Source organism: Crinia signifera, chromosome 11 (assembly GCF_055691185.1).
Source record: "Crinia signifera chromosome 11, ASM5569118v1, whole genome shotgun sequence".
Classification (NCBI taxonomy): Eukaryota; Metazoa; Chordata; class Amphibia; order Anura; family Myobatrachidae; genus Crinia; species Crinia signifera.
In genome coordinates this window covers 76,272,801-76,295,001 of record NC_139227.1, presented here as the reverse complement: position 1 = coordinate 76,295,001, position 22,201 = coordinate 76,272,801, and the positions used below count along the sequence as shown (strand labels likewise).

Here is a 22,201-nt window from a genome sequence, read left to right as displayed (position 1 = left end):
AGCGTGGCGAGCAGATGCGGATGACTTCACATGTATTCCGCGTCCCCTCGCGGGGCTAACTGCACTCCCGATCTAAAATCAACTCCATCCCGACGTGGATAGTGGGGATATGAAAAGGTCGGAGGATGCGTACCGCCACCATTCGCGGGCTCGCTGCGCTCACCACACTTCGGGTTGCCGTTGATAGTGGGGGTGTCGTTAACAATGGGGGCATTTAACATAGTAATCACCCATCAGGGTGGCTGTATTGCGACGCAATGAAAAAAATTGTACAGTAAGCTCTTTAAACACTGATATCGGGTCACATCGGGTCCCATCGCATACCTTAACTAATGGTTATGTGATGGGACCGACGGGCGCCGTGCTAGGAAACAAGTACCATGTACTCAAATACCATGTTATATAGGAAGGAGTAATGCAGAAAAGAGGTTAATCCATAATAGGTCAGTATAAGTGGGTATCTAATGCTAGCAACCGTTGTCGTCATTCGCTTTTATTTGCACCTGACTTCAGGCACCTACAATTAGTACACCCTTCCCTTGGAAAGTGTATATACTGTAGGTATCTTTGCTGTTCTGCATGTTAGGATGCCCCGCCTGCCCACAAAAAGACACATAAGTACAACTCTGCATCAGTCCCTTTGTTTTAATATACAGAATAAAAACAAAAACAACATATCACGTGGAAGTTACAGTAATGGAGCATTTGTAGCGAGAGTAAAGCATCAGATCTCACACTGTTAGACAAGGCCATTAGTAAATCAGACCGCGTATGCAAACTAAAATAGATACAGTGAAATAAAGTTTTTTTTTGCTGTGTTCATTTGCATCCCTGCTGTCGGTGTACTAGCAATATGTAATGGGGCACAGGCTGACCGTACAAGAGACACGTTACACTTACTCTTGTATTGAGAATTGCCAAGAAACCTACTTAGCAGTTCTCAGAGGTTGCGACGTCATCTGAACAGTCAAAATGAAGTGGCAAGAATCTTCATTCTACCCGTGTAAAGAAAATGCTGCACCCTTACCGATGCGTGAATTGACCCTGCTGCCTCTCTGAGAAGTAGGGGAGGCTTGCTTATGGATATTTGGTACCTGTCGACGAGTGATGAAGTTGGTGACTGAGGAGAAAACACTTGGAGAGAAACAGGCAAGTTTTCTTATAATCTGTAGTGCAGTCCAGATGGAGGACATAACACCTATAATAGTCTAAAAACAAGCTATGCTTTGATATGTAAATGTTGAACACTTGCTTATATGTGTAAATGATATTATATGGGTAAATTATATATATTCCTTCAGAAGTAACACAAAAGAAAACAAAGCAATACATTTATGTCTTCACATAAAGTTATTTTCTTCATTATTTGGTGGGACACAAACGCTTGGTTATGTTTTACCTCTAGGAGCCAGGGCGTTGGAAAATGAGAATAGGCTCCATATTTCTATAACCCCCCTGTTTCTTCCTCCATGTAACTGTATGTCCTGCACCGTAGGACGGCAAAAGGCTTTTTCTCTTGTTTATAATTATTTTGTTTACTTACTACTTTGAGGAAATATCCTCAAATTCTATTTTGTGTTTTTGTTATTTTTTTGTCTTTTTTATTTTTAATTTAATTATTTAAAATTATTTTTTTTGTCAGTGTAAATGCCATCACTGCGTATTGGTAACATGTATGAATTGTTTATGGATAATTTTCAAAATGTGTGTACAGAATATTATATGAACTTTCTTTATTTACTGACACGTCATTTAAGTTTTGTATAGAGGGAGTAGTTGGGTTTTTTTTACACACGGTTTTTAATAACATATTATTGTATATAATAGGAGAGTCGTTTTATATATGCAAACAAAAACAACTTAAATACAATCTTTTTCTGGTCATATTAAGGCTAATACACATAGTTTTATTAAATATAAAGTAGTATACATTGCCATGTTGTTTAAGGTCTGTCACTGAAACATACCTCTACCCGCACCGTTAGAGCACTGCAGTTACCACACGATTATAGAGCGCCACTCCCAATGCCATTCTGTACGTGTACTAACATTTTGCTCTGTTCAGGTGTATAGTCGTGCTGTGAAGGCGAATCCGCTCAATGTGGCCTTGTGGATAAATTACATATCCTTCATGAAACAAAACTTGAATATGTCTGTGCCGGCATCTGTCGATAAATTAGATCGGTAAGCATGCAATTGCCCACGATAGACACATATCTTTGTTCCATCGCGTGATTCGAAAATGGGGGGTATGTTCTGTGTATATAATTTTATTTATTTACTTATGATTTGCTATATTGTGTGGAATATATATGAGTTTGGGTGGGAGTGATACATTGGTATGGATATGTTGGTGGAAGTAAGGCATGTGTATTACCCCGTATGTACAATAAACCTGTGCTATATTCAGTGCATGATCCTTCGTTTGGATAATCCAAATTAGTTGTTCAGTAACCCAATTTCTTATTTCAATGATTAAATTGAAACGATTTCATGATTCCGGTTCGGGCTGTTTTTTATTGTACATTCATTTATTTTCTCTATTCTGTCACGGTACTATGTTTTTTTTTTGTTGCATGTGTCTGGTTTCTGTTTTGACAGGTTGAAGGCATTTCTTTTTTGTGCTTTTAAGAGGCCAGGAAGAATTTTTTTTTTTTTCCCGTGGGAGACCTCTTCCACCAGTCTGACACTGTGACCAGCCATCCAAAGTCTATTCCACTACTATAAAATATTTTAATATTGTGATCATTTCTATGCATTAATATATGTGCTATTGATAATAAATTATATAAATGTTGCCATGGTTTTCTATTTGGCGTTCTCTAGCATTTTTGTAAATAGCTGCAATTGTTTTATGTCTCTTAAGCGCCGTACACACGGGGCGATTTCAGCCACAATCGCCGGAAATATGGCCGCTGAGCGACCATATCCCTGTGAACACAGGGCGACGTTTGCCGGGAGCACGCTCCCGCGACGTAGCCCTGCAAAGGTCGAGGGAGCAGAATGTCTCTGGACAATAAGCAATTTGGTCGCTGAGCATTGTATCGCTGTGCAAACAATCTCTCCGTGTGTATGGAGCTTTAGAAGTTCTACCTCTGCCATAATTTAATCCCAGTGGAGTTTTCTATAGATTTTAGAAGACACGTACATCATATTTGCAGATAGTATTTGTGAATTTTAACCCACAATGTTTTTAACATTGTAAGCTGATTGTCAGGGTTCTTGTTTTTGCAGGGTCATTGGAAGGGTGTATACTTGTGTACTCGGCTGCATTGTTGTGTTCTTACATTCATTGGGACACTTGAAAAAAATGTGATACAGATGTGCAGTACAAAAGCATGGCTACTTTAAACATCCCAATAAAGCCCAAGCCCCTACCCCATCCAAACCTTGTATGCTGCTGCGATCATTCTTTTTTAAATTTGTGCCCACTGCCACTGAGAGATGGTATTTTTCCTGTTGCCTGGCATCTTCCAGAATGGGATATCTTTTGAGCATGCAATGTACAGTGCATCCGGAAAGTATTAACTGCGTTTCACTTCTTCCACGTTTTGTTATGTTACAGCATTATTCCAGAAATGGAATAAATTCATTTCCCCCCTCAAAATTCTACACAAAATATACCATAATGACGATGTGAAAGTTTTATTTTTTTTAAATTGTATAAAAAAAAACCCGGTACTTGTTTCTTATCACGGCCACAATCGCGGGCATTGTGTGCCTTTACTTTAAGGCACACGATGCCCGCAATTTCCTTTGAAAAAAGCAGTACTCGGGTACATCGCGTCGGTCGTGTGCCTTAAGAAGGCACACGACGCGACCAACGCGATGCCCACGATTTCCCCATAGGCTTCAATGTTAAAATATTTTAACATTGAAGCCTATGCGATGGACCCGATTTGTCCATAGGCTTCAATGTTAAATTATTTTAACATTGAAACTGAGTCCATTTAACATAGTAAAAAATGGGAAAAGGCCGAATAAGGGCCATTTCTCATTGGCTATGGCCCCGTCATGTGTGTAAAAAATAATGGCCCCCCATTGTGGCCGCCACCCCCACGATTAACGCGAACCCGAAGCTTGGCGAGCGCACCGAGCCCGCGAGGGGCGGCGGTGCGCGACCTCCGACCTTTTCATTCCCCTACTATCCACGTCGGCGTAAAGTTGAGAATAGATTAGTGTGGCGAGCGCAGCGAGCCACTGAGCCCGAAGCGTGGCGAGCGGATGCTGATACCTGTGAAGCCCGCGAGGGGACGCAGGGATCTGTGAAGGTATCAGCGTCCCCTCGCGGGGCTCGCTGCGCTCGCCACACTAATCTATTCTCAACTCCACGCTGACGTGGATAGTAGGGGAATGAAAAGGTCGGAGGACGCGCACCGCTGCGCTCGCCACGCTTCGGGTTCGCGTCAATCGTGTGGGTGGCGGCCACAATGGGGGGCCATTCTTTTTTACACACATGACGGGGCCATACCCAATGAGAAATGGCCCATATTGGCCCTTTTACCATTTTTTACTATGTTAAATGGACTCAGTTTCAATGTTAAAATTTTTTTAACATTGAAGCCTATGGACACGATGGACCCGATTTCTCCATAGGCTTCAATGTTAAAATAATTTAACATTGAAGCCTATGGACACGATGGACCCGATTTCTCCATAGGCTTCAATTTTAAATTATTTTAACATTGAAGCCTATGGAGAAATCGGGTACATCGCGTCGGTCGCATCGTGTGCGTTTTGGTATGCACCCGACACGACCACCACGATAGAAATCGTGGTGGCCGTGCTAGGAAACAAGTACCAAAAAAACGAAGAAATCACATGTACATAAGTATTCACAGCCTTTTGCCATGAAGCTCAAAATTTAGCTCAGGTGTGTCCTGTTTCCACTGATCATCCTTGAGATGTTCCTACAGCCTAATTGGAGTCAACCTGTGGTATATTCAGTTGACTGGACATGATTTGGAAAGGTACACACCTGTCTGTATGACATGCACTTGACAGTGCACAAACCAAGCATGAAGTCAAAGGAATTGTCTGTAGACTCTGAGACAGAATTGTCTTGAGCCACCAATCTGGGGAAGGGTGCAGAAAAATTATCTAGAAAAAAAGAGAATACAAGACTGCGCTGTACCTGCAGTATATAGAAGGGCTGCTGCAGAATATCTTAAGGTGCACTACAATAACACCTTTGCAAAAGGATCATGGGATAGACAGGTTGGATACAAATGCGCAATCCCTACTGCTGAATAACAAATGATATATGACCACTCTCTGGTGAAGTAAAAATAGGTTTTATTTTCTTGTGCACAAAAACACAATGTTTAAAGGCAATTTTCTAAAATATACTTAAAACAAAGTAAGAGAAGGGGAGTGTGTCTCCTAATACCGGTATACTTAAACTGGACAAACATACATAAAACATAGAACATAAAAGTCCTCTGGGGCCTGATTCAGCACCTGGTATCAGGGCAGATGGTGTGATAGACAGTCCAGAGTGTAGCTCAATTGAGTAAGAACAAAGTCCTGCAATCAGGGTAACTGGGTCCTGCAACCAGGATAACGGCTGTATGAAAGTTGATGAAAGGGTCTTGGAGGGTTGGAAGGGATTTACCTTGTATCCAGATACTCACTGACCACAAAAAAATCGAAAAACGTCTGCCGGCAGAATATACTCCCACTGTGATGCCTTAAAGACAGTCTGGAGTCCGATTCCTCTGTGTAACCTCAACGCGTTTCACCTGTGAACAGGCTTCGTCAGGAAGAAATTGTAGAGTGATGTGGTACCTTGGTAAATGCTCTTTTATCCCCATGCCGCCTCATCTGTTAATCAGGGCTTCTGCCCTTTCTCCCCGTCACTTCCGGGATTCTTGGCGTTCACTTCCGCCCTCATTGCGTGTCACTAGCTTGTAGTAGCAGGTGCCATGTCCCGGGTTCTCTGCCTGTTTCGTACGTCACTTCCGCCGATTACTGGCGCTCACTTCTGCCCTTAATGTGCGCTATGGCGGCAGGTGCCGAGTCTCGGGTCCTATGCCCTTTACATACGTCACTTCCGCTGCCGTGTACGGTGTGCAATTTTGGGATGCACACCTCAGCCATCCGGTGCTACAGTAAAAGCTTTCCCCTAGATGGATGGGTATATCCGCCCTTCATATAACAGGCTTCATAATGCGTTTATTGCCAGAACTGCATGAATGGATATGTGTCTTACTGCCCTACCATTTAAATTTAAACGTTTATTGAGCGCCAGTAATCGGCGGAAGTGACGTACGAAACGGGCAGAGAACCCGGGACATGGCACCTGTTACTACAAGCTAGTGACACGCAATGAGGGCGGAAGTGAACGCCAAGAATCCCAGAAGTGACGGGGAGAAAGGGCAGAAGCCCTGATTAACAGATGAGGCGGCATGGGGATAAAAAAAAGCATTTACCAAGGTACCACATCACTCTGCAATTTCTTCCTGACGAAGCCTGTTCACAGGTGAAACGCGTTGAGGTTACACAGAGGAATCGGACTCCAGACTGTCTTCAAGGCATCACAGTGGGAGTATAGTCTGTCGGCAGACTTTTTTCGATTTTTTTTTTTTTTTGTGGTCAGTGAGTATCTGGATACAAGGTAAATCCCTTCCAACCCTCCAAGACCCTTTCATCAACTTTCATACAGCCGTTATCCTGGTTGCAGGACCCAGTTACCCTGATTGCAGGACTTTGTTCTTACTCAATTGAGCTACACTCTGGACTGTCTATGGGCAGTATTCAATGAAAAAGTTCTCCGTGCATGGAGAGCGTTTTATTTCGCTCTCCATGCACTCTCTGTGTCCCGGAGGGCTCTCTGCCACTCCTGCTCCCTCTATTCAATGTGGCTGATGCTCTCCGCCACTCGCGGAGAGTCTTAACCCCTGCAGGGAGCAGGGAGCTTTCAGGGAGCCGGAAGCAGCCAGAGAGATTAAAGTCTCCCTGGCTGCTCCAGAGGACTGTGGAGGGGAGGGGGGCTCTCCAGGACCCAGGCTGCACCCCCCTATAGCCAGCGGGGGACCCAGTATTCACTGCACCGTTCGTGCATAGTTACGTTCGGGTGCAGTGAATATATGAATATCTAATGAGCGTCTCGAGCGCTCCGGCCCCCTGCTGGCTGCACTGTGTAAAAAAAAAAAAAAAAAAAAAATTTAAAAAAATATTTTTTTTAAAATTAAATATATATTCATGTGCTATAAGCACATGAATAAAAATAACATGCCCCTTCACAGAAAAAAAAAAACTGATTTTTTGACAACAAAATTTCTTAAAAAAACCTTTTAGTTTAAAAGTTCACATTCCAGCTCTCCATCAAAAGATGGAGAATTGCTACACGGAGAGACACGGAGAAAGTCACTTAGAAAGACGGAGAACATTTCACATTGAATACACTCATGGAGAGTGACGGAGAGAGACGGAGAATCTCCATGCAAAATCCCATTGACAACACGCGGAGAGTGGCGGAGAGTAACAGATGGAGAACCATCCATTATTCTCTGTTCTCCGATGGAGAAAATGGCACATTGAATAGGGTTGCTCGCTTTTGGAGAGCAAAATGCTCCATCCAAGGCGAACAAAGCACAAATTCTCCACAAAACACGGAGAACTTTTCTCATTGAATACTGCCCTATGACACCATCTGCCCTGATACCAGGTGCTGAATCAGGCCCCAGAGGACTTTTATGTTCTATGTTTTATGTATGTTTGTCCAGTTTTTTACTTCACCAGAGAGTGGTCATATATTATTTGTTATTCAGCAGTAGGGATTGCGCATTTGTATCCAACCTGTCTATCCCATGATACAGAAAAATATCTGCTGCTTTTGAAGGTCTCAAATGAGCACAGAGGGCTCCATCATCCGTAAATGGAAGAAGTTTGGAATCGCCAGGACTCATTCTAGAAAAAAAGGGACGGGAAAACCAGCGCTGGCTATGTTTTTAAAATTCAATTGACATTATACATATATGATGGTTTCCGTTAAATAAAATGTATTTATTAGCACAATTGGTAAAACATATTTAAAAATCAATTGATTTTTAAATGTTTTACCAATTGTGTTAATAAATACATTTTATTTAACGGAAACCGTCATACATGTATAATTTCAGTTGAATTTGAAAGACCTAGCCAGCACTGGTTCTCCCGTACCTTTTTTTCTAAATTGTTAAGAGGATTGACAACCCTTGAAGCAGCGGCAAATAGCAGCGCACCTTAAAACAGATTTACCCTTTCAGGACTCATTCTAGAGCTGGCAGGCCGTCTAAACTGAGCGATCGGGGGAGAAGGATCCTAGTCAAGGAGGTGACCATAACCCGATGGTCACTCTTTAAGAGCTACAGCATTCCTCTGTGTGGAGAGGAGAACCTTCCAGAAGGACAACTATCTATGCAGCAATCCATTAATCAGGCCTGTATGGTAAAGTGGCCAGACGGAAGCCACTCCTTAGTAAAAAGCACATGGCAGCCTGCCTGGAGTTTGCCAAAATGCACATAAAGGACACTCAGACCATGAGAAACAAAATTCTCTGGTCTGATGAGACAAAGATTGAGCTCTTTGGCGTGAATGCCAGGTGTCCTGTTTGGAGGAAATTATGCACCGTTCACCACCAGGCCAATGCCTTTCCTTACAGTGAAGCATGGTGGTGAATACATCATGCTGTGGGGATGTTTTTCAGTGGCAGAAACTGGGAGACTTACTGATTTATAGAGGGAAAGATGAATGCGGCAATATACTGAGACATCCTGGATGAAAACCTGCTCCAGAGCGCTCTTGACCCCAGACTGGGGCAGTGGTAAATCTTTCAGCAGGACAACGACCCTAAGCACAGAGCCAAAATAGCAAAGGAATGGCTTCAGGACAGCTTTGTGAATGTCCTTGAGTAGCCCAGCCAGAGCCAGACTTGAATCCGATTGAACATCTCTGCAGAGATCTGAAAATAGCTGTGTACTGACACTTCCCATCCAAACTGATGGAGCTCGAGAGGTGCTGCAAAGTGCAAAACTGGCCAGAGATAGGTGTGCCAAGCTTGTGGCATATTCAAAAAGACTTGAGGCTGTAATTGCTGCCAAAAGTGCATCAAAGTATTGTGCAAAGGCTGTGAATACTTCTGTACTTGAGATTTCTGAGATTTTTTTATGTTTAATAAATTTGAAAAAATCTCCATAAAACCTTTTTCACAATGTCATAATGTATTGTGTGTAGAAGTTTGATGGGAAATAAAGGAATGTATTCAATTTTTACATAACAAAATTTTGAAAAAGTGAAGTGCTGTGAATACTTTCTGAATGCACTGTAGGTGTGGCTTGCAGATTTCTACTCTCTGGGATCAGCAAGTTATATTTCATGAAGGCCTTCGCTGGAGGCATAGGAACAGAGGTACTGCATCAGACTGGTGCTGTTAGTCATGGCAGCCACACTCCAGGTTATGCGAGGCCTTTCATACAGGTTAGTCATCCCATTCGTCCTGACCCAGAGGAGCTATTCTTTGTCCTTCCACACAGGCAATCACACAAAAAGACAGAGGGCTCTTTCACTTTGGCCCTCTGTCTTGGTTTTGGCTAATGGTTTGGCCAATGTTTTTTTTCCTTTTCTTGCTGTCATGCAGTTTCCATATCCAGAATGAATTGTACTCTTTCTTCCCTTATCTACTTTTTCTTGAAGGAAGTATATGCATGGTCCTACCTATAGGAAGGACAAGAACTTTCCATGTTACAGTTGCTAATCCAAATTGCTCAGTCTAGAGAGGGTACTGGCATGTGATACAGAATACTACATGGTTTATGGATTACCCCAATAAAATAGCACAGACAGCTATTTATTAGCTTACATGGCTCATTGCAAGTTCCTCAAGGAATGATGTGCTTCCCCATGACCTCTCCAATCAAGGCCTTTCCGGTGGTTTTTTAGTCTGGGCTAGGATCAGACTCTCCATTTTCTAGTTTTTAGGAGGAAATTGATTTGGCTACAGTATTGGACTCTTTGGTTTCCTTATACCACCAAGAGAACATTAACATGATGAACAGATGCAAGGAATAGAGGATTTTATTGTGATTTATCATACAGATTCTAAATATTCAAGGCACCAGAGAATCCATGATTCTTGACCAAATTCAGTTTGAGTTAGAGACTTTCCTTCACCTTATTTGAAAAACATTTTATGCTGTTCTTTCGTATATTCTGGCATTGAGTCTGGGAGATGGATGTTGAGCTCAAAAGAACTCCTGGGTTTCTTATTGAGCTCAAAAGTACTCTGCGCTCTCGAGATCTTGTTCAGTTCTGAGCTAGACATGATTATTTCCCTGGCCACAAATGGAAGAGGTCTTTACTCCCTTGAAAGTTCCTCCACACTAAATAGCTCTAGGTTTGGCTCCTTTTTAGCCTTCTGGAAGGCCAGGAGTGAGACCTTCAGATAACAAGACTCTATTCTTTGTGGCAGTCAGCAAGGAACAACAGAGACTTGGGCAGTAGGTGTCCAGCGTCCAAGCCTTCTGCATGATTGGCAAGTTACCTACCAGGGATATGCTGTTGTTATCACTTGGCCGCCTTTATTACATTTTTTCAATTAACCAAAAGCAAAGCGAATGAGCAGAAGACAAATCTAAATCAAATCAATATTTGGTATGAACACCGTTTGTATACTGTTTTTGAAGGAATTCAGCAGTGAGGTTGTTCCAGATATCCACAGATCTTCTGTGTATGTAGGCTTGCTCAAACCGTTTTTTTTTCTTCATGTAATCACAGTCAGATTAAAAAATGTTGAGATCGCTCTGTGATGGCCATTTCATCACTTCCAGGACTCCTTGTTGTTCTTTGTCCTGCTGCAGAATAAATTTGGAGCTAGACACCTCCCTGATGGTATTGCATGATGGATAAGTACCTGCCTATATGTCTCAAACACCATTAATCCTGACCAAATCCCAAACTCCATTTGCTGAAATGAACCCCCAGCCTTAGAAGGAACCTCTGCCATGCTTCACTGTTACCTGCATACACTCATTTTTGTACTGCTCTCTAGAACAAACTGCCGTCTGTTACATCCAAATGTTTCACATTTTGATTCATCAGTCCAGAACACCAGCTGCCATTTTTCTGCACCCCAGATCCTTTGTGTTCATGCATAGTTGATTCGCTTGGCCTTGTTTCCACATCAACAGTATGGCTTTTTGTGCACAATTTTTCCATGAAGACCACTTCTGGCCAGACTTCCCCAAACAGAAGATGAATGCACTTGGGATCCACTGGTTTCTGCAAGTTCTGAGCGGATGATGCAGCATTACATTTTCAGTTTTTGAAGGGAAGTAAGCATGATGTGTCTTTTTATCTAATGCACTAAGTTTCCCTGGCCGTCCACTGCCTCTACGGTCATCAACATCCGTTTCTTTGTGCTTCTTCTTGAACAGCACATTTTAAAACCCCAGTCTGCTTTGAAGTCTTTGCCTGGGGACCTTCTGTCTTGTTGCTTTGCTCAATGTTGCCATGGTGTATGACCTGTTACATGAAATGGCCTTCCACATCCTTTGGAGCAGTTTAGTGGTTTCTCACCAAATTTGAAGCCTTTTCCTACACAGCAGTTGCAGTTTTTCAGTGCCCATCAACAGAGTGTGTTGTCACTGGTGGTTTGAAGACTCTTGCATGAAATTCCTAGATAAGATAGTTGTCTCCTTCAGTAATGGTGTACATGGTTGCATTCCAGAAAAATTTAAATTTAATCTGTTTTGAAATGGTAAATGTCACCGTAGTCTGACCAGCAAGTTCAACAAAATGTCTCAAAGGATGGTCTTTTTGTGGCTGAGTGGCAGCAACCTCAGGGGGTGTTGCTGTCAGGGAAACTATTATCTCCTCTCTGTATATTGCTCTGTACTGTCTTGTTTTTAAAACATAACAAAAACACTGAAGTTTTAGCATCCATTGTTGGATATTAAGGAGGAGTTTGAACTTTTTAAAGAAGATTTTAAAGTGACCAAGTTTCTGTACTGCACCCCCGTACCCCAATATTTCCAGGGTCCTCTGATAGGCTTAGCACTTTTATGAATCTGTTAAATGGAGTGCATCACATTTCTGTATAGCAGCAATACGTGTACTTTTACTGTTTAAACGTAACCATTTATAGTTAACTGTGTTTGAAACATTGAGATGTTAGTTGTAATACTGACAATAATGTATTCTAGCCAATGCTGATTCTTTGAATCATTAATCAGAATGTCCCCCACTCTGCCCCCATTCACTGTCTGTCCCCCTGCCTGCCCCCATTTGCTGTATGTCCCCCGCTCTGCCCCCTTCACATTATATTCCCCTGCCTGACCAACCTTCTCTGTATGTCCCCCAGCATGCCCCTACTTCACTGTATGCCCCCCATTCATTGTATGTTCCCCACTCTGTCCTGTAGCTCTCTCCCCCCCCCCCCCCCCTTCTCTGAATGATCAGGGGTTGGACGTACTCTCACCAGAAAACTGGCAGCCGGCACCTCCTCACTGCTGCAGACAGCAAGGTAAAGGCGCGCTCGCCGGGACCCCACCTTTAGTGTCCTGTGCTGTGCATCGTGCATCTGATGCTCCGCCCATTTCTGGCTGGAGGCTGCGGGCCACTTGAAATGATGGCATGGGCCGCAATTGGCCCCCGGCCAGACTTTGGACATGCCTGGTCTAAACAATATATATAGGCTGCCGCTGTTCCTATGTTCAGTATTTAGTGAAGAAACGTTATGCGTTTATTAGGTGGATAGTCAAAAGGTCAACACATGAAAAAAATGACGACCTGCATTAGGTCGGTGTGGTCAAAAGGTTGACATGTTTTTTTTTTTTGTTTTTTTTTTTTAAATCCGACATGTTCATACTTTACCATTCCAGTGGGCATAGAGGGAGAATATATTGGTGTGCTGGGCACAGTGAGGTACCATGGCGAGCGCAGCATTACACTTATAGGGTTACCATATCGATTTATGTTGACATAGACACCCAAAAAACGTGAAAAACTCATGTGGACCTTTTCCCATGTCGACCTAATGCATGTCTACAAACAGTGGTCAACCTTTTCACGGTCGACCTAATGACGCATACCTGAAGGAAGGTGTACACGGAAAGAACAGAGAATAAATGTTGTTCTTGGGTTATCATCGAGGAGCGACTAAAAGCGGGAAGGACAATCGTGATCCCTGCACCTTCTTACATAAGTTCTACCACCATAAGCAGCTTTCGAGGCCTTGCTCACTCTTCAGTGGCTGTATCGCAATGTATATGCCTTATTTGAAAGCTTAGTATTTAGTCAGTTGTTGACAATTGTTTTAATGTTTTTGTACATGGTGATATATAATGTATAATATAACGCTTTGTTATAATGTGTTAATGCCGTCATTTCACTTGATTTTATAAGTTAAATAATTGTTCATCCTTTTAACTTTGAACCTGTTTAATTGTATTTTTAATCATGAATGATATACCTGTAGTGAGCCCCAAAATGATAAAATGTAATTATGTGAGATAAATAAAGAAGGCTTTCCTAGTTCCCTAATAACCTGTAAAAGCCCTTCCTCTGAGCATTGCATGCAAGTGGTGTTTGTCGTGTTAGCATACAATAATTATTAGTCGTCCTTTAAGCCATATTTCACTTGCATGTATTTGTCACTTTTCTGTTACTTTTATTTAACGGTTGTTAAATATTTAATTTCACATTGCTGCCATATTGATTATGCTATAATGATTTCATAGTCTTGTAATGATCACCATGTCCCAGGTCATTGCACTCTATATGATTACATTTTGTGGTATCTCTTTCCATACATTTTTAGTGTAGTTTCACAGATTAATGTACTTCCTTTTTTTTTTTTTTAAGTTCGTTACGTTGACCCCAAATTAAGTCTGATATCCATGTTTTTTTATGTTGGCTACAAGTACAGGCATGGGATCTAATATCTGTAAATGTATGATTAAGGAGCATGGAATGGAACGAGTTGCTGCTTCCATTCTGTTACGCTATCATACTGTACATAATTGGTCTTAATGTGTAGTTGGATGTGGGAGTGTGTTTTTTTTTTTTTTTTATGTATTCAATTATATTCTAGTTTATGATGCTCCAAATTAACATAATAAAGTCATTCCGGAAAGCATCCTAATGTGTACATCACTTTTATTGAATACATCTGCTAATATATATATATATATATATATATATATAGATACATACACACACACACACACACACACACACACACACACACACACACACACACACACACACACACACACACACACACACACACACACACACACGTACACGTAAGGATTTATTTTAGTTTCCGACTTTCTAGTCTACAATCAACCTTTGGCAACACTCCAAGTCACTAATGTAAATGCAGTGACTCCAGTGCGTCTAGCTGTCTAAACCAATGATTAATACCTTTTCTCACCCCTGTACTGAACCTGTTTTGGTACTTTTTGGGCAGGTCTCTTTCTATCAGTATTTTTCCAAAACCCTAAAAAGAAAGCTTTAGGCATAGGTTTTTTTATTTAAGTAAAATCTACACTTATATATTGCTGAATTTGGTGGGTGGGGACGACGACATTTTACTCTGAAAACACAAAGGTTCAGTAAAACTTGTGTGTGTTCAGTGGCCACAGCCCTTTTTTTGCTCACGCTGGCTTATCAAGACTAAATTCTTTTTGGTAATTAGATACTCTTATTGGTGATATCCCATTACCCACAGTCATTGGTAATTGCTTCACCCAGGGCTATCTTATACCCCCATTAAACCGGTGTTTGCGGCAGCTCATCTGGGGATTTTGTTTCACTCGCCCTCTGGCAGGAGAAACCAGATCCCCAAAGGCAGCCCTGAAAACGGAGCTGCAGCGGCTCAAATGGGGATTTTGTTTCACTCACCCTCAGGCAGGAGAAACCAGATCCCTAAAGGCACCCCTTAAAAAGGAGCTGCAGTGGCTGAAAACACAAACACACTGGTTTCACTGATCCTGTATGTTTTAGGGAGTAAATGTGTTTTTTGAACAGACACTCTCATAGCATGAAAAAAAAGGGGAAAAATTACGAAAAAGTCTGTATTTGCTCCTGATGTTTCATCACAGCTAATTGGATACCCCTTAATGTATAGGAATAATATGGTTGACTTGCAAAGCAGGCTATTCCTCGCCAACTCTGGTCATCATTCAGTAGACTTGCTGGCATTCAGCTTTAGATCAAGGGCACTTCTGGTGGAGAGTCCTCTCCTATTATGGTTCTGGCATCATTGCTATGTATTATATATCTCCCTGTGTACACTCTCTAGCAATAGAACATATAATTATCGTATGGGCAATATTCAATTGATGCCGGATCCATTTTGCCGGAATGGACCTGGCATTCATTATTCAATTCATCGGCCAAATCCAGATGTCGGATTTGTCCGATGATTGACACTCACCCGGCCGGCGCTCGGACCGGGTGAGCGCGGGAGACGACGAGAATCGGAGAGGGAGCCTGGATGGTGCCGGGTGAGCTGCTCTCACCCAGCTCGGCGGCGGGTATGTATGGGAGGGTGCGGGCGGCGGCGGACAGGAGGACGGCGCTGTGTAAGCTGCTGCTGCTCATCCGGCGCCATCCTCCCAGCCTTAATCCGGCATCTTGTTATGCCGGATTGAGAAGGTTTTGAGCAGTTTTGGCTGTGTTTCCGTCAAAAGCAGATGAATTAGTGGCTCTTCCGTCAATACACCTGCTTTTCGGCACGTCGAATAAAAAAAATAAGATTGAATAGATCGGAACCCCTTCCGATGTATTCATGTCGAAAACTGCCGTCTTCTCGGCAAGACGGCAGTTTCGACACTGATTGAATATACTCTACACTAGTAGTCTATTTTTATTTACCTTGTTAAGTTTGCTTGGTGCTGTGTGTGGGAGTAATGCCTCGTAAACATGGTTTGATTTTGAATACTTTTCTATTCGATTTTGCTTATGTAGTCAAAATTAAATTTAAATCTAGCGGTTTTCAATCCTGATGTGTGGCACCGAAATCGACTAGAAAAATAGACTGTACAGATCGAATGTGTACACTGCCGTGCGATTCGATCCTGTTCGAAATGGGATTGAATAGGAAATGAATTGCACTGTGTGTTCAGGGCTTAAGCTTTATAGCCAGCTTCTTGGTGCCCACGACCTATTACTTGTGCTCTTCTAAGGAACTACCCGTGAAATGGATTTAATGGTACACCAACTTCACCGCTCACCTCTATTATTTCAGTGTCTGTTCACTAAAGTAGCCAGCCTCCTGGAAGGTAACATTGCATTTTGGACTCAACAAAAAAAAATCCCCTGACATAAGTGTTGTAAGCATAATATGTAATTCTTGATTTCTATTATGTTTGTTGTTGAAGTAGATGAAAGTGTCCCAAAACTTAGCAATTTCTTTTTATTATTATTAATAATAATAATAATAATAATAAGCCATTTAAAATTAAAATTGTACATTTTTTTATTGGAGTTTGTGATTCTTCATTAGAAATTTTTTATTTCCCTTTCTTGTTTCCAATGTATGTTCAAATAAAGTGATGTTGGGTATCCAGCCCCTGCTTTATATTGAGGCCGGTACAGCACAGTGCATACTGTACACATTTTTGGGATCAGGAGGGTACTTGTGTTTTGATTTTCATCTGCGTAGTAATAGATTAGAATGCTATATATGTATATATTACAGAGTGATTACAGATGCCGTGGAGGCTTCCGGCATGGAATACCGCTCGGATGGACTGTGGAACCTTTACATAGAATGGGTGATAAAAAGGGGTCAACTGAAAAGGGCACTAGAACTTTTCGACCGTGTACTTTGTATCCCCACTGACCAATATCGGTATCATTTTATAAGGTAAGCACCCCGACTTAAATATAACCTTGTTTTCTGTGCTATGCTTTCCTTTTTCCACACACACAATATACTATACAACTTTGTATATTGCACAAATTTATAAACATCACATAATATATTGTAAAGGGCATGGACCTATGCGCCAAGTGTGATCAAAATAACGTCCACCAATGTACAATACCCTTGTATAGCAACAAGGGGAGGGGGCACCAAAGTCACTTATGGACCTGCAGCTGCTTCACTCTCAGGAGGGAACTCTGGAATCCACAGAGACAGGCAAATCTAGAAGAGGGCAGAGAGAAGGCGCTTCATGGTGCAATATAATTTTAAAAGATTTATTGGACAGATAACAAATCCAGGCAAGGCAAAATGAAGACTCGTACCACAAGTAAAAGCACTGTGGACTGAGTACCACACGATTTAAAACAATAGCCACAGGCTAAGCTGCTCACACATCTGCGCAGGAGCTGGATCCACCAGAAAAACAGTCGTGGCCTACGACGCTCCCTCTCTCCTCACATCAGCTGCTTTGGTCCGTGGATTTCCCCTGTCTACCTCCCTGCAAGCCAGCATAGCGGTTTTTCTGGTGGATCCAGCTCCTGCGCAGATGTGTGAGCAGCTTAGCCTGTGGCTATTGTTTTAAATCGTGTGGTACTCAGTCCACAGTGCTTTTACTTGTGGTACGAGTCTTCATTTTGCCTTGCCTGGATTTGTTATCTGTCCAATAAATCTTTTAAAATTATATTGCACCATGAAGCGCCTTCTCTCTGCCCTCTTCTAGATCACATAATATATGGCTTGCATAGTAACGCACATGTCTCTCTTGTACCGTACAGATTTAAACGGTTTGTAGCTTCTCATTCACCTATTGCTATCTTGAGCTCGGAGGAACTTGAATGGATCCACTCAAATGTTCAGGCTGAAATTGAAAATGATCAGGTTGCTGATGAAGACTGTCCACCAGAGGACATTATACAGTCATTATCGGTGCGTATGATTTTTAAAAAATATCTGTAGAATCATCTTTAAAGTGGCTTAACAATTCGTGTTTAGCAAGTACTTTTTATTTCATAAAATATTTAGAGACCTTTTTCGCTACTGGTGAGATCTGGTTACTGCATGGGTTTCCAGTTCCATTAGGCACCAGGCTGTGTCTTTTACTATTGTATAGAAGAATTGGATTCTTAGATGATATTAGTCTCTGGCACCTGGGCACGCACAAGAGGAGTGGGTACAGGGTTTAAGTTGCAGGGTTCTAGTTCAGAAGATCCAGGAGATGTCCTGTAAGAACTTAAGATCAGTCTGGTGCTCACTGCCTAGCTGCACTTTGTTTTTGAACCCTTGGAATCTCACACAATTGAAATTTCTAGCCTTGATTACTATCTTTTATTTGCCCGTTTCCGCAGTCAGTAGAGTTTCGGGGATCTAGGGATTGATCTTGTATGTCTCAGTTATCTCATCCTTTATGAAGATTGTACTATTGTTCAGACTCGGTATACCCTCCTTAAAGGCAGCCTTTGGACAACTGGTGTTTCCAATGTCCCCCCCCCTCCCCCCAAATGGGTGGAAGTGAACATGGAGCTTTTATATTCACATTAGATTTTCTGAGTTAAGTGCCCAATTATCCTTCTTGCTCTTGTTTTTCCTCTTTGTTCTCGGATCTCCTTGCTATAGTTCACATTACTCCTGTTGTTGGAGAACTTGTTTTCTCCTTCTTCTCTAGTTCTATCATTGAGGCTTTGTACTAAAATTAATGAATCCTGGCAGCCTATAAGGGGGGGAAGATATGTAGGTCCTGATCCAAAGGTAAGAGCAAACTTGTTGCCATCCAAGGAAAATGCATTTATTATTTTGTGCATGCAGGGCAAATACTCATTGCTTTTGCATATAGGGCCTGATTTGGGTCAAATTAATACGTCATTTATGTTTGGTCAATGGGCAGTACGGGTCCTACGTCGTGCGACGCAATGCGGATTCAACCGTCAAGTAGTTGACAGTCTGCCGCTGGGATTGCCATGGCCAGTGTCTCCTCCTTTTGACTTATAATTCCTGGCCTATTTGGATGAGCTGCGTTGGCAAGCCTACGTTACCTCGTAGGTCGCTCAACCAGCCCATGCTAACACAAGTGATTAATGCTGTGTCTTCGGATGTAGCACTGGACCACAATGCAGGAGACATCTACTTATACCAGATGCCTCTTAGCACAAATACCTATCTAAACGTTGCTGTTGCTTCCAAGTAAGCAGCAGCGATGCTCACTCTGTCCACATCTGAATCGGTCCATAGTGAACAGCTTTGTTTTTATGTTGTAAATAAGAATTATGGTTAGACACACCCATTATCTTTGCAACATGGTTTTACCAAGGTTCCTTTTTTATTATTTTTTTCATAGCTGTAAGCTCAGGCCCAAATTGTTCAAGCATCTTTATACCCCAGTATGTACAGTCCCCTTTGTACTCTGAAAAGTATTTTGTTTAAATTTAAAAATTTAATTTTTAGGCACATGGTCACCCTAGGCCAGTGATGGCTAACCTTGACACTCCAGCTGTTGTTGAACTACACATTCCAGCATGCCCTGCTACAATTTTACTATTTGGCCATGCTAAAACTGATGCAGGCATGCTCGGATGTGTAGTTTAACAACAGCTGGAGTGTCAAGGTTAGCCATCACTGCCCTAGGTCTTCATCTGATGAGAGCCAACATACACACACTATTTTAAAACTTGAAGAGCAATCAGAAGCTCAAATTGCCACTTGCGATCAGTATTCATTTGGGACATTTTATTTGTAGAAAAGCAAACCCTTTACTGTAATAGTGTGAGTTTTATGCTGCCCATACACTTATGTCATCGAAGTGCGATGTCCATCGCATCCGATCGCATCTTCTGGTGTAAAAAGTGACCTCTTCCAGCACCCGATGTCACCTGCCATCTTGCGATGACACATTGTGTGCTTGAAGAGGGTGGACAGAGGGCGGTGGAGTAGCGTAGGGCTGTAAAGGAGCGCTAGCGGGCGGCGGGGGTCAGCGCAGCGGCAGAATTTAACATTTTTTAAAAGCACTGGGCAGCCCTCTGATTGGCTGAGCTCTCTCAGCCAATCAGAGGGATGCCCAGTGTTTTAAACTGTTCTCTATCATCCGTAAGGGATACTGGGGATTCACTTAGTACTATGGGTATAGATGGGGTCAAAAGGAGCCTGTGCACATAAAACTTCAAACAGGGTATGCTGGCTCCTCCCTTCTATGCCGCCTCCCACAGCTCAGTTTAGAAAAATGTGCTCTCAGGAGAGTATGCACACTGGAGCTCCAGGTTCAGCATTGAGCGCACTGAGCCATCTGGCTTCAGTGTGACAAATAGGTTTGAGTAATAACCTAGACCACTATGGGGAGAAGGGACCGGGACAATGACCCTGGACCAACATTATTTTCCTGCCAGGATTCCTTGGTATGTAATGTCGTTTCCCAGGGTTACGTACTGGAGTTCAGCACTTGCCCGACTCACAGATTTTTCAAGTTTTGTCTACCGGTTTTCCAGGTTACTCGGGATACACTACTAGTGGCGTTATACCAGTTGGTCCAGGGTCATTGTCCCGGTCCCTTCTCCCCATAGTGGTCTAGGTTATTACTCAAACCTATTTGTCACACTGAAGCCAGATGGCTCAGTGCGCCCAATACTGAACCTCAAATCAAGTTCAGAATGTAATTATTAAGGGTGGTAATCTCCGGCCTGGAAATGGGAGGAGTTTCTGGCCTCTCTGGATATCAGGGATGCGTACCTGCACATCCCAATCTGGCTGCCCTATCAGGCATACCTGCCCTTTGCCCTGCTGGAGGATCATTACCAATTCCATGCCTTGCCTTTTGGGCTGTCCACAGCACCAATAGTGTTCACAAAGGTAATGGCGATGATGCTGATGCTGCAGGGGATCAACATCATCCCTTACCTGGACGATCTCCTCATAAAGGTGGGGTCCAGGGAACAGCTGTCAGCTCGCATTTCTTGGACCACTCAGCTGTTGTCCCAGCACAGGTGGCTTCTTAATTCTCAAGTCTCACCTGCTGCCTACCCAGAGACCTCTTATTCTGGGGATGATTCTGGACACCATGGCCCAGAGGGTCTTCCTTCTGCTGGACAATGTGACGGCCATTCAGGAATTGGTCAGGGAGATACTGTCTCCAAACCAGACAGTATTACCCTTTTGGGAAAGTTGGTGGTGTCCTACGAGGCCATCCAATACGCGCATTTCCACGCCAGGAGTATTCAATTGGACTTCCTGTGCATTGACCGATACGGGTATCCCCTCGGGCTACAGTTTCTCTAGCGTGGTGGCTTCAGTGGTCTCACCTGTTGGAGGGACGACAGTTTGGGATCCAAAATTGTGTCCTGTTAATGATGGATGCGAGCCAAAGAGGCTGGGGAGCTGTAACTCAAGGGGTCCAGTTTCAGGGCAGGTGGTCAAGCCACGAGTCTCTCCTTCCAATCAACACCCTGGAACTTTGGGCGATTTACAAGCTTTGATTCAGACCTCCCATCTGTCTGCTCCTAAATGAGGTGATTCAGGTGCAGGCCAACAACGCTACGGTTGTAGCATATGTCAGTCGTCAGGGAAGGACAAAAAACAGGGCCTGCATACTGAAGGTTTCCACAATCCTCCTCTGGACAGAAAAGCATGCAAGGGCCGTATCGGCCATTTTCGTTCCAGGCGTGGAGAACTGGGAGGCAGACTTTCTCAGTCGCCACAACCTAAACCCGGGGCAGTGGAGTCTCCACCCACAGGTGTTCCAGCTGATCACGGACCGGTGGGGTTGTCCGGACATAGATCTGATGGCGTCTCAGCTCAACAAGAAGCTGCAGCTTTACTGTGCCAAGACCAGGGACCCTCAGGCCATGGCAGTGGAAGCAATGTCGAAGTCTTGGTCATACCAGCTGGTATACTTATTCCCTACAATTCTATTGCTGTCCCAAGTACTCCGCAAGATCAGGAGGGAGAGGGTGCAAGCAATTCTGATTGCCCCAGACTGTCCACAAAGGGCCTTGGTACGCTGATCTTCTGGCCATGTCGGTGGATGAACCTTATACTCTTACACTGAGAAGGGAGCTTCTTCAGCAAGGGCCGTTCGTTTGTCTGGACTTACGACGGCTTAGTTTGTCAGCTTGAAAGTTGAATGGCTGATCTTAGCCAGGAAGGGTATTCCAGGTAATGTAATCCCTACCATGATTCAGGTTAGAAAGCCGGTGACGTTTAGACACCTATCATCAGTTCTTGGAGACATTGTTTTCTGACTGGGTCGGTTCCTCCGGTTTCTGCAGGCTGGAGTCGATAATAGTGCTGCATTTGGGCTCTATC

At 43.0% G+C, this 22,201-nt stretch overlaps 1 protein-coding gene across 2 annotated transcripts in view; it reads left to right on the top strand.

Moving 5' to 3' along the window:
• The window catches only part of LOC146045923 (pre-mRNA-processing factor 39-like), a 53,310-nt gene that overhangs the window by 9,760 nt on the left and 21,349 nt on the right, over positions 1-22,201 (top strand). For both annotated transcript variants that reach the window (XM_083165049.1, XM_083165048.1), the window contains exons 4-6: positions 2,066-2,184; positions 16,688-16,855; positions 17,692-17,842. In XM_083165049.1, the coding sequence (XP_083021175.1) occupies positions 2,066-2,184; positions 16,688-16,855; positions 17,692-17,842 (438 nt within the window). The remainder of the gene's footprint in view (positions 1-2,065; positions 2,185-16,687; positions 16,856-17,691; positions 17,843-22,201) is intronic.